Genomic DNA, 12,183 nt, shown 5'->3' with positions numbered 1-12,183 from the left:
ACAAATGTTTTGTTTACTTTGGGAGAATTATACCAGGGTTGCCATAAACGATATTGTCATTTTATCCAGTCGCCACTGGTCATAATAGTCATAAATGCCTAAAAATACCGTCGCCATATTGGTATTGTCAAAAACTTCGGGTTCATATCGGGTGCCGAGGAAAAAATGATTTCTCGCCTCCTTGCATTTGTATATTCGCTTGACGAGTGATCTAGAAAGGATCTTGTGACTTTAGATGTATCGTTGGTCGTTTTCGTTGTGATATTCGGTTGGCACATGATGTTTTCTATTGAGAAATGTTCAGGGCGCAGTGAGGGAATTTCCGAGGATTGCGAGTTACTCGCCGGTGGTGGTGAAGCGATGGGGAAAGAAGGTGCGGCTTCGGATGAGGTCGCATCGGCGGTGGCTGCTGTCTCGGACGAGATCGGGGATATTTTGAAGGATGAACTCGGGGACGCGGATCGCGCTGATCGTATAGGAGCCGAGCTCGCAGACCTGAGCGCCGAACTGGGTCTCCTTGCCGGCTTAGCTGACGGAGAAGCACAGCCAGACTTCGCATCGCGCTTCGAAGTGCCCTTCGAGTGGATCGCGGTAAGTTTCCAACCCTACCACCACCGAATCGCTTTCTTACCACGTTTTCCCACGCCAATCTTTCGATCTGTCTGTAATGAAAATATTTACCTGCACTCGTAATTAGTTAGTGATTGCGGCGTGTCGTGTCATTGACCTTTCGCACTCGCTATTTACGCGTATTTTGGACTTCTGTCAAGTCCAATTGTAGGCTTATAAGAATGGACATTAGAATGTCACTTCACTACTTTTTGGCAGTACATAATTTTGTGGATGAGGCACTTTCCAGGCTATGTTTCCCAAAAACAATATAGATGGCGTTGTACAGATTTGCCTTCATTTATCCTTCTAATTTCATGGATAACAGACATTTGCATCTTTTATCTCTGTTTTTGGGTATAAATAATGACCCTTATTATTACAACAACACATCTTTCACCTCCATTATTCTGATCAAAATAAAGAGAAGCAATATAGGTAGCAACATAATTTCATAACTTGATGTCTGATTCAAATATCAATTAACAATTATTTTCATATATGTCTCTGCCAAGAATTACCAAAAGAAACTAGAGTGACTAGCCGATCATCCGAATCCCCTCGCATCAGAGTTTATAGACCTCGTACATATGGTGAAATGACTGAAGAGAAGCCATGTTGTGTAAAGTAAGAGGGTGTGACACTGGTTGTAGCTCCTGACACGTCACTTATCTACTCAACGAAACTGCTTATAGTCTAGAGGACTGATTGTAGTTTAAACCAAGAAAAAAAAATGCGTCTGCCATTACACACTTTTGAATAATTATGTACGGTCATGAGCATTAATATGTATTCACTTTGGTACCATGTCACATTAACTTTTTTGACAAATTGAACTGTAAGTCTCAGTAAATGTCAAATATGTTAGTGCGACAGAGTCCTAAAGTGGGTACATTATATTGCTCATGACTGTACCTGAGCAATGAGAAAATAGGTAATGCTTGTCATTTATATAATACCAAGATTAATGAAATTGATATTTTCCACCTTAAATTTAAAAAAAAAAACAATGAAAGAAAAAAAAAATGGAATAAAAGAAAGAGCTCAATTAAAAAAAAAATCTATTTAAATTGAATTAAAATAAGTACATACTATTTATTTATTTATTTATGGTCACCAACAGAGTTAACAAAAATAAATACATTACAAGTTACTTATATGTAAACAAGAGTAAGTACTCAAAGATATTCTGTATTCATTAATATTATTACTATTATGTCTAAATTCGTATTCTCTTTTAATCATCCTACCTATATGTGTTTTATTTTTACTTCTTTTTGTATACCCAAGTGCATGCATTAGTTCTTGGTGAAAACTTAATTGGCTTCTGTACTACCTTAAGTGTGTGATAAATGTGTTATTTTAAGCTGTATAATGGCCCCGATTCCTGGAGACACCGTCTAATTTTATTTTAAGTTATATCTGTCATTTTCATATCCGTTGAAAAGGAAAGGGACGGATGATTCACAGCTCTTAATTTTAGGAAGAATTAGTAAATGAACGTGTCGGGTTATTGACTGATGTAAAATTTTTAGACGGTTGGTTTAGATTTGTGCTTAAAATTGACGTGTGTTCCAGAAATTTTATGCTTGTCGATTACCCGTCCCTTTCCTTTTCGGCGGATAAGAAAATGACAGATATAACTTAAAATAAAATTAGATGGTATTTACAGGAATTAGCACCGTTTTCCTTATATAAATAAAATAAAAATAAAAAAGTAATTAATGTTAACTCTGTACAGCGCCATCTACATTGTTTTTGAGGAATGTAGCCTGGATTGTCCCTTATTGCCTCCTTGTAATGTCTCTTGTCTATGCAATCTCTGGGTATTGATTAGTTCGCCAGAGTGAATCACTATTTCATGTTTATAATTATAGTATCAAAATTGTCGTAACAAATTTTTGTTTGATAACTATCACCTCTTCTTTCCATCGATAAACACAGGTCTACCACCAGCGAAAATCTTACTCCACATTATTTTTAACCTGGAATCTGAGAAGATTTCTAACAATACATACAATACCATACATTCAATAAATAATTAATACGTATTTAGGGTTAGAGTAGGTACTCGGTAATATATTGCGACGTTGACGGCGGTTGAAATAAAATTCCGTTATAACGATCACACACTAAAAGTTTATTGCACACGATACAAGACACGGCACAATAGGCAAAAGTACAGAAGGAAAGCAAGAGAACAACTAGAAGAGTAAAGCGCGAGTGTTCTACGTAGCATACAAAGCGTCATGCACATTCGACAGTGGTGTAACATAGATTTTTTTACTTTATAATTTTGATGTTTTACAATAACTTTTACCATATTGTTTAATTATATAAAACTATGTATATTTTATTCTTACTATTTGTACATTGTAAAATATATCCTATATGTTTATTTTAACAATTCTAATATATTATTTTATACAAACAAATATAAAATGTGAGGACACATGTTGTATAATGGAATTCCAGTTATTCCAGACAAAGGACAGATTTGGAATTCCATATTTTTCATGTGGGATTGCCAAATCGCCACACGTACAATACAACAGGATTCAGACATGATAAGAAGTGTTTTTCGCTTGTGATTTCCCTTGGCAATGGAGAAGTCAATTGCTGGTTGGCTGATCCACTGTCATGTAAGGCTTTTAGCTTATATTATCTGGTTGACCAATCCTTTGCCTAAGGGATAGGTACACGAAAGCACCTATGAAGCTGGCATGACCACTCAGGGTGTTCAAATTCTCGTTAAAAATAAGAATAAAAACAAAATATGAGGTAGTTATGGACTTTGAAATTATTTCTGAATACTGCTCCATTTAATAGACTTTTAAAAACATCCTAAAAAAGTACCCTTAATAGAAAAACAAAGTAATTGGCCCTTAAAGATTGCAAGACAGTCAGATTTGAAGGAAAATTATACATTCTTATACATTGTATCTTGTATCATTCTAACATTCTTAAAGGTGCTAAATGACAGATTTTCAATAAAAAAATCAAAGAAACTGATGTCCAGTGGTTTGAGCGTTAAGCTCACGACCCGGAGGTCCGAGTTCGATTCCCGATAGGCTCTAACCGCTGGAACACGCAGGCTAATTATGTTAGAAATACGTAAACAATTTTTCTTGTTGAGTTTCTCACAAGTCCTAATCGATCTGTCCATCAGATGGGGCACCGCGGCTCAGGCAGCGGTTCGTCATCGTCGTCCTGGTCGGGGGCCCGCGGGGGCCGCGCGCGGCGCCCTCAGCGCCCCCAGCGGGTGCCGAGGCGCCGCCCCATCGCTAAAGGGAAGGAGGTAAGTATTCCAACATCCCTATTATTATTATACATATGTCCCTAAAGAGTGAGAGGGAGCGCGCGCGAATTGTTTGCCTTCTCGCTCGCACTTACGCGGTAAGGGGGTACATAATCATTATAAATTGCATCTCACCCACAGTGGAGCAGCGTGGTGGAGTATGCTCCATACCCTCTCCGGTTGATTGAGAGGAGGCCTGTGCCCAGCAGTGGGACGTATATAGGCTATTTATGTTATGTTATGTTATAAATTGCATCTGGATTAAAACTAGCTTATCGCTTGTTGTACCTGTTTCCAACTAGTTTACTAAAGTTAGTTAGTTAAAACGTACGGTCACTAATATTAATATGTATATGTCGTGGCCAGCGGGCTTAGCACCGTAAGCGCGCGACTCTTTCTCGCCTCGACATACGTCGCCCGTCACTCTCTCACAGTACTGCACAGAAAGAGACAGACGATCTCTGTCGCGGCGAGAAAGAGTCGCGCGCTTACGGTGATAAGCCCGCAGATCGTGGAATTGATCATTCATGATCAAATCAAATCAAATATACTTTATTGCACAGAACAAAATTTCAACACATGAATACAGTACAATTTGGGCGGCCAATCATGATGTGTTCGATCATTTCATGAAATGGTCACAGTTCATGAAATAGACAACTGAAGTTGACCATATCGTTGAAATGTCAACGTTTAACCATATTTCTGTGTGTATGCAATGTGGTATAATAAAAATGCGAATAATCGATTAATTTCTTAGCTTCAAAATTATTTATTTATTTTTAGTGAAATTTACAGCAAAATAACACAAAAAAGTACACAACCTATGTTATGTACCTATTCGATATGGAAAATTGTACAATTATATTGATTCATCGATTAACATTCGGTACTAACACTCTGTATACAAGTATAGTTGACAAAGTAAGCCCCCAGCAGCTGTCCCGGCGGCTGGGCGCGGCGGCGGCGCGGCGGGCGGCGCGGGGCCGCGTGCGGCGCGCCGACGCGGCCTCCGAGGCCTCCGACGTCGGCGCCGACTCCGACTCCGACGACCAGTGGACCGAGCTCGACGACGCCAGTCAGTATACTATATGTATATGCCTAAAAGCCTCCGTGGTCTAGTGGTTAGAGCGTTAGGCTTACGATCTGGAGGTCCGGGTTCGATACCCGATGGGTACATTGTCGAAATCACTTTGTGAGCCTGTCCTTTGTTTGGTAAGGATTTTTCAGGCTTCATCACCTGATTGTCCGAAAAAGTAAGATGATTCCGTGCTTCGGAGGGCACGTTAAGCCGTTGGTCCTGGCTATTAGCCGTAAAAACACCTCCACCAACCGGCAGTGAAGCAGCGTGGTGGAGTATGCTCCATACCCTCTCCGGGTGGTTGAGGGGAGGCCTGCGCCCAGCAGTGGGACATATATAGGCAGTTTATGTTTATGTTATCAACTCAGAATCATGGCCTCAATCACCCCTCAAATTGAATTTTCCGTCGCAAAAGTATGGAACTGAAAATAATAAAAAAAAACACTAAAATTTTCATGAATATTCGGACTGAAAATTCCACTTGATATCAACTCAGAATCATGGTCTGAACCATCCCCTTCAGTATTCGTTACGATGTCACTAACACCCATACCTACTTGTATGGCTACCGTATGTACTTGTGCGGGGTGTAAGTAACATCATAACGAATACTGAGGGGGATCATTTAGCTGATTATTCTGAGTTAATATCAAGTGGAATTTACCATCGCAAAAGTATAGAAGTGAAAATAATTTAAAAAAACTAAAAAAAAAAATATGAATTTTGCGACGCAAAATTCCACTTGATTTTAACTCAGAATCATGGTCTGAATCATCCCCCTGAGTATTCGTTACGATGTCACTAACACCCTGTATATTGAACCTATTACACGACGCAATAACTCACCTGTCGTAAATGATTTGTTACAGCGGGTTCATCGGACAGCTCCTCGTTGAAGGAGGCTTCGGCCCTCGAATGCCACACTTACCACAACAAGGGCGCCGTGAGTATACTTCCTATTTTTTTTATTTTGACGTGACTTATTGGAGATTAAATACTTGGCTTGGGAAAGTGGGGAGCGTTGACGGCTCTCACCCGGTACTAAACTTAAGACAAGAGCCCTGAATGTGTCCAGCGGGGGGGGAGCGGAGGGTAGCCGGTCTACACGTAGTAATACTGAAGTAAGACCGAGGGGTGGGAGGGAAGGGGTTGCTGGTCTATACGTAGTATTACAGATGTAAGACCGGGGGGGGGGGGGGGGAAGCGGAGAGTCGCCGGTCTATACGTAGTATTACTGAAGTATGACCGAGAGGGGGGAAGCGGAGACCGGGGGGTGGGGTTGGAGGGGGGAGCGGAGGGTAGCAGGTCTATACGTAGTATTACTGAAGTAAGACCGAGGGGGGGGGGGAAGCGGAGGGTAGCAGGTCTATACGTAGTATTACTGAAGTAAGACCGGGGGAGGGGGGTGAAGGGGGGAGCGGAGGTTTGCCGGTCTATACGTAGTATTACTGAAGTAAGACTCGGGGGGAGTGGAGTCACTGGTTCATACGTAGTATTACTGAAGTAAGACCAAGGGGTGGGAGGGAAGGGGTTGCTGGTCTATACGTAGTATTACTGAAGTAAGACCGAGGGGGGGGGAGGCGGAGAGTCGCCGGTCTATACGTAGTATTACTGAAGTAAGACCGGGGGGAGGGGGGTGAAGGGGGTGCGGAGGTTTGCCGGTCTATACGTAGTATTACTGAAGTAAGACTGGGGGGGAGTGGAGTCACTGGTTCATACGAGACCGAGGGCGGGAGGGAAGGGGTTGCTGGTCTATACGTAGTATTGCTGAAGTAAGACCGAGGGGGGGAGGGGTTGCTGGTGTTTACAAAGTATTACTGAAGTAAGACGGGGGGGGGGGGGGGGGTAAGATAACCTAGCTCAGCAGCTGGTGGGGAGCAGAGAGTTGCCGTTGTATACGTAGTACTATTCCCTGTTCCATGCCAGGAGGCGGAGGCGCCGGCCATGGGGCAGTTCCTGCTGCCGCTGCTGAGTGCCGACCACGCGCAGCCCGAGCCCGACCACTTCCTCATTCGCCACGAAGATATATTGCAGGTGTGTGGACTTTACAGGCTTGAATCACCTAAATGTCTCAAAAATAAGCTGATTCCGTGCTTCGGAGGGCACGTTAAGCAGTTGGTCCCGGCTATGTACTGTTGATTATCATGTTGATAACCTATAATAATAAACAAATAAAATAAATAAATAAAAATATCTCCACCAACCCGCAGTGGAGCAGCGTGGTGGAGTATGCTCCATACCTCCTCTGGTTGTTTGAGGGGAGACCTGTGACCAGCAGTGGGACGTATATGTATAGGCTGTTTATGTATGTATGTGGAATACCGACCCCGCCGGCGTGGTCGACGATTTCCCTCATTCAGCGTTTATCGCTATCGACCCACTAGGGTCGATTAATTCTTTCAAATATTTTTCCTCTCAGACGACGCCCTGAGCCGAGGTTCGCGCCCAACTGGGCACCCTCAGGCCTGTTGTCTTAAACGTTGTACCGGGGAGAGCCTTCAGCGCTCCCCATTTGTCCGGCCAAGTAGTTAATGCCATCTGCGGCAAATCTACAATAAGTCACGTCAAAAAAAAAGGTATAGAGAACCTTCTCATTTCAGCTATTAGCATCAGCCGAAGAGAGCGCGCGCGAGACAGGCCCACTGTTGGACAACGATTCTGTGGAGTCCCACACCGACAACACTGACGGCCAGTCGGACTACAGCGAAGAGCCTCCAGTCACTCCTGAAGAGGAGGCAGCACTATTGCACTACGTCTGCGGTTAGTATTACAATTATTTATTTACATTTCCGTGGTCTAGTGGTTAGAGCGTTAGGCTCACGATCTGGAGGTCCGGGCTCGATTCCCGATGGGGACATTGTCGAAATCACTTTGTGAACCTGTCCTTTGTTTGGTAAGGACTTTTCAGGCTTGAATCACCTGATTGTCCCAAAAAGTAAGATGATTCCGTGCTTCGGAGGGCACGTTAAGCCGTTGGTCCCGGCTATTAGCCGTAAAAACACCACCAACCCGCAGTGGAGCAGCGTGGTGGAGTATGCTCCATACCCCCTCCGGTCGATTGAGGGGAGGCCTGTGCCCAGCAGTGGGACGTATATAGGCTGTTTATGTATGTATGTATGTCAGGGTTATTATTGAGATGGTGATGATTTTGAATGCCCTGTTTGTCAACAGAAGCGGAGCGCGCAGGCTGCAGCAGTGCACCCATAGAGCTGGCGGTCCTCGAGGAGTGGCTGCTGGGTGTATACCACTCGTGGTGCGAGATATCAGCGCTTATGTACACACTTATCCCGACTAACATGTTAGTATACTGTTTTTGGGTTTACGCGGTTATTATCATAATTAAAACACATAATAACGGGTTCTTACCGCGGTTATAGCAGGGATATGAGACTCGAACATTCCAATATCAAATACATAAACAAGCGGCAAAGAAAGAGGGTAGACAGATATGTTTTATATGCACAAGTATTCTCATGCTGCACTATCCCGCTATATTACCTAATATTCAATATCTCCTATACTTAAAGGTTGCCTGGAAGAGATTGCTACTTAGCAATAAGGCCGCCTATTGTACTAATTCTATTTCTCTTTTGTTTTGTATTTTGTTTTTTCCTGTTTGTGCAATAAAGTATTTGTTATGTTATGTTATGTTATGTTATGTCTGCCCGTACAAAATTATGGATCTACCTACTCCAATCCAATCTCATCAGTCATCCCGTGATCATGGCACTTGCAACAGTGTCGAAATATCGGACCTCGATACCTCGGCTCAGAGGCGAACCTCGGCTCAGGGCGTCGGAGAGAAAAAAATATTTGAAAGAATTAATCGACCCTGGCGGGTCGATAGCGACAAGCGCTGAATGAGGGAAATCGTCGACCACGCCGGCGGGGTCGGTATCGGGGTCCTGAAGTGTTTGGTGTCGCGAGCTGATTGGCTGCCTCTATGGCTAGAGTAATCGAGTCGTCGGAAGGCCCGGAGTAAATGAAAACAGGGGGGTTAAAATGGCCACATCGAAGCAACTCATCCAAGAAAGCCTCCGTGGCCCAGTGGTTGAGCGTTGTGCTCACGATCCGGAGGTCCCGGGTTCGAATCCCGGTGGGGACAAATCATAAAAATCACTTTGTGATCCCTAGTTTGGTCAGACATTACAGGTTGTTCACCTGATTGTCCGAAAGTAAGATGATCCGTGCTTCGGAAGGCACGTAAAGCCGTTGGTCCCGGTAAGTACGTAGTCGTTAGGGGGCCTTTGGCGGCTCAATAATAAACTCTTTTACCAGGGTTGACGAGGTTGGTAATCCACCTCATAACCCACACGTTATAAGAAGAAGGAATCCCACGTTCCCGAGAAATGCATTTTCGGAGGTATGTAACCACAGCACAGGTTACTGTATTGGGCTGGTTTTCCTTTCGCGGGTTGGAAGGTCACCGGACCTGTCGAATGTTCAGGTTAGGTAGGACCCTGAGATGATTGTGACGTTGCATGGTGTCCCCAGGAGCGCGGAGCTGGCCCGCGAGGAGTGGGTGTACCGGGCGCGGTTTGGCTGCCACTGCCGGCTGTGCCTCACGCTGGCCGCCAGCGGGCCCGCGCTGCACGCCTTCATACGGCTACTGCTCTCCGCGCTGGTGCACGGTTAGTGCTAAATTCTAATTCAAATCATTTATTGTCACACACAGGTGCAGTGGGTAGATAATGGCCCCGATTCTTGCAGACACATCCTAATTTTATTTTAAGTTATACCTGTCATTTTCTTATCCCCCAAAAAAGAAATAGACGCGTAATCGATAGGCATAAAATTTATGGAATACACCTAAATTTTAAGCAGAAATGTAAAACAACCGTCTAAAAATTTTACATCGGCCAATAACCCGACAGAATTAAGTAGACAGCATGTCAAAGGGATTGCATACCAGCGAGATACCGTTTTGATTCGCTCGGATTATTCATTAATTTACTCATTCTTCCTAAAATTAGAAGGTATTAATTATCCGTCCCTGATTTTTACCCAAATTTTTCCCCGGATTTAAATAAATTGGTAGAGATCCAGGTTCTGTTCAGGAAAATCACATGAAACTGTGACTTTTCAAGAAGGCAACCCTAACCCCACTGTATGCGCACGCGCAGGCGGCGAGGTGCGCGCGGCGGCGGGCGTGGTCCGCGCGCTGCGCCTGCGCTGGCAGGACGCGCAGCTGCACTACGAGCGCTGGGACGTGCCGCGCCTGCTGCGCCTGCGCCTGCCCGACACCTGTACGTTGCTTTACTCATAACTCATATATACACTTCTCATCAAAAAAATCGAAACACTTCCGTTTTCATTGTTTCTGTCCGAATTTAACACAAAAAAGAATTCATACGATGAAAAAAAATACATAAATGTATAGCTGGCAGTTTGGCCATTACAGTAATAAGCGAAAATTCTAAATTCAAAATTAGAATTTCATTTGTTTATCTTATAAACGAAATGAATCACTGTTTTGAGACAAATGTGTGTTTAGGGTTGGAGTACATTTAGCGTTTAAAAACTAAAAATTGGCGCCTATCCTTAAACTTTTTGTTTTTTATTTCAATACTGTGACTTTGGGACGTCTGAAAAAAGGTTTTTTTTCTAAAACGTATGGATACTTCGCCCACAGAAGCCGCCCAAGTTGTGGCATTGCTGGATTCTGGCCTTAGTCAGCGTGTTGTGGCTGCAAGACTGCATCCAAGCCTGTCATCTGTTCATAGAGTCTATAAACGTTATCGGGAGACTGGTTTGTTCACGCGCCGTTCAGGATCTGGCAGGAATCGGGTCACTTCTGAGCGAGATGATCGATTTATTGTAACAACTTCTTTAAGAATTCGACGCTTTAACGCTTTTCAACTGCAGCAGCGGCTTCGTGTTGTACGAAGGGTGGCTGTAAGTGACTCTACAATTAGAAGAAGGTTGAAGGATCGTGGACTGGTACCGCATAAGCCAGCAAATGGGCCGAAATTAACTGCAGACCATCGAAGAGCGCGCCTTAACTTTGCACGTGAGCACCTAAATTGGTCATACCTACAGTGGAGCAAAGTTCTCTTTTCTGATGAGTGTAAAATTATGCTGTATGGTAACGACGGAAGGAACAAGGTCTACAGAAGAGACGGAGAACGCTATGCACAATGCTGCATTGAAGAATAGGTCAGCTATGGTGGCGGTTCGTGGACGGTTTGGGGAGGAATCAGCGCCGACGGTAAGACAGAGCTTGCTTTCGTGTCTGGGCCACGTCTGCCTGCACTAAACTGTCATCGGTACGTCGAAGAGTGTCTCGAGCCTCATGTGATGCCCTATGCACATTTTATTGGCAACGGCTTCATATTCATGCACGACAATGCTAGGGCTCACACCGCGGGCGTCGTACGAGATTATCTTAACGAAGTCGATATCTCTATTATGGAATGGCCAGCAAGAAGCCCGGACATGAATCCCATTGAACATCTGTGGGATGAATTAAAGAGACGAATTCGAGCAAGAGATCCTGCCCCAGAAACACTTAGCCAGCTGCAAGATGCAATCCAAGAGGAATGGGACAATATACCACAGCATGTGATCGTGACTCTCATCCGATCGATGAAGAACCGTATGGAAGCAGTAATTAGAGCTCGGGGAGGGAATACAAGTTATTAAATAAACGTTTTTTAGCTTTTTTTTTCATTTACGTGTGTTGTTTTATCCATTTCCTTTATACTCCATACGGAATAAAAATGACTCATTTAACAAAATACGAAACCTATGAAAAATTCATTTAAATTTAGAACATTAACATTAAGATTTGATAAGCTCATATTACTCACTATTAAACGACATTTAACATTTATTCCTAAATGTACACATTTTTCTGATAATCCTGACAAAACGTAAACTTGCAAGGTGTTTCGATTTTTTTGATGAGAAGTGTATATATACAGCGTCAGTGACCGGTAATGAGAACGTAGGATCCCTCAGACCATGACTCTGGAAAATTCCACTTGATATTAATTCAGAATTATAGTCTGCATCTGTGGTTAACAGCCTCCGTGGTCTAGTGGTTAGAGCGTTAGGCTCACGATCTGGAGGTCCGGGTTCGATTCCCAATGGAGACATTGTCAAAATCACTTTGTGAGACTGTCCTTTGTTTGGTGAGGACATTGCAGGCTTGAATCACCTGATTGTCTGAAAAAGTAAGATGATCCGTGCTTCG

General features: G+C 43.5%; 1 protein-coding gene across 1 annotated transcript in view; it reads left to right on the top strand.

Moving 5' to 3' along the window:
- Nucleotides 1-127: 127 nt before the first annotated feature.
- Nucleotides 128-12,183, top strand: part of LOC126379674 (uncharacterized) — a 52,574-nt gene continuing 40,518 nt past the window's right edge. The window contains exons 1-9 of the mRNA XM_050028491.1: nt 128-591; nt 3,779-3,907; nt 4,847-4,985; nt 5,858-5,931; nt 6,915-7,022; nt 7,589-7,748; nt 8,160-8,286; nt 9,483-9,619; nt 10,112-10,234. Of these exons, the coding sequence (XP_049884448.1) occupies nt 277-591; nt 3,779-3,907; nt 4,847-4,985; nt 5,858-5,931; nt 6,915-7,022; nt 7,589-7,748; nt 8,160-8,286; nt 9,483-9,619; nt 10,112-10,234 (1,312 nt within the window). The 5' untranslated portion in view covers nt 128-276. The remainder of the gene's footprint in view (nt 592-3,778; nt 3,908-4,846; nt 4,986-5,857; nt 5,932-6,914; nt 7,023-7,588; nt 7,749-8,159; nt 8,287-9,482; nt 9,620-10,111; nt 10,235-12,183) is intronic.

Source organism: Pectinophora gossypiella, chromosome 29 (assembly GCF_024362695.1).
Source record: "Pectinophora gossypiella chromosome 29, ilPecGoss1.1, whole genome shotgun sequence".
Lineage (NCBI taxonomy): Eukaryota > Metazoa > Arthropoda > Insecta > Lepidoptera > Gelechiidae > Pectinophora > Pectinophora gossypiella.
The sequence above is the reverse complement of the archived record's forward strand: the minus strand, read 5'-3'. Positions and strand labels throughout refer to the sequence as shown.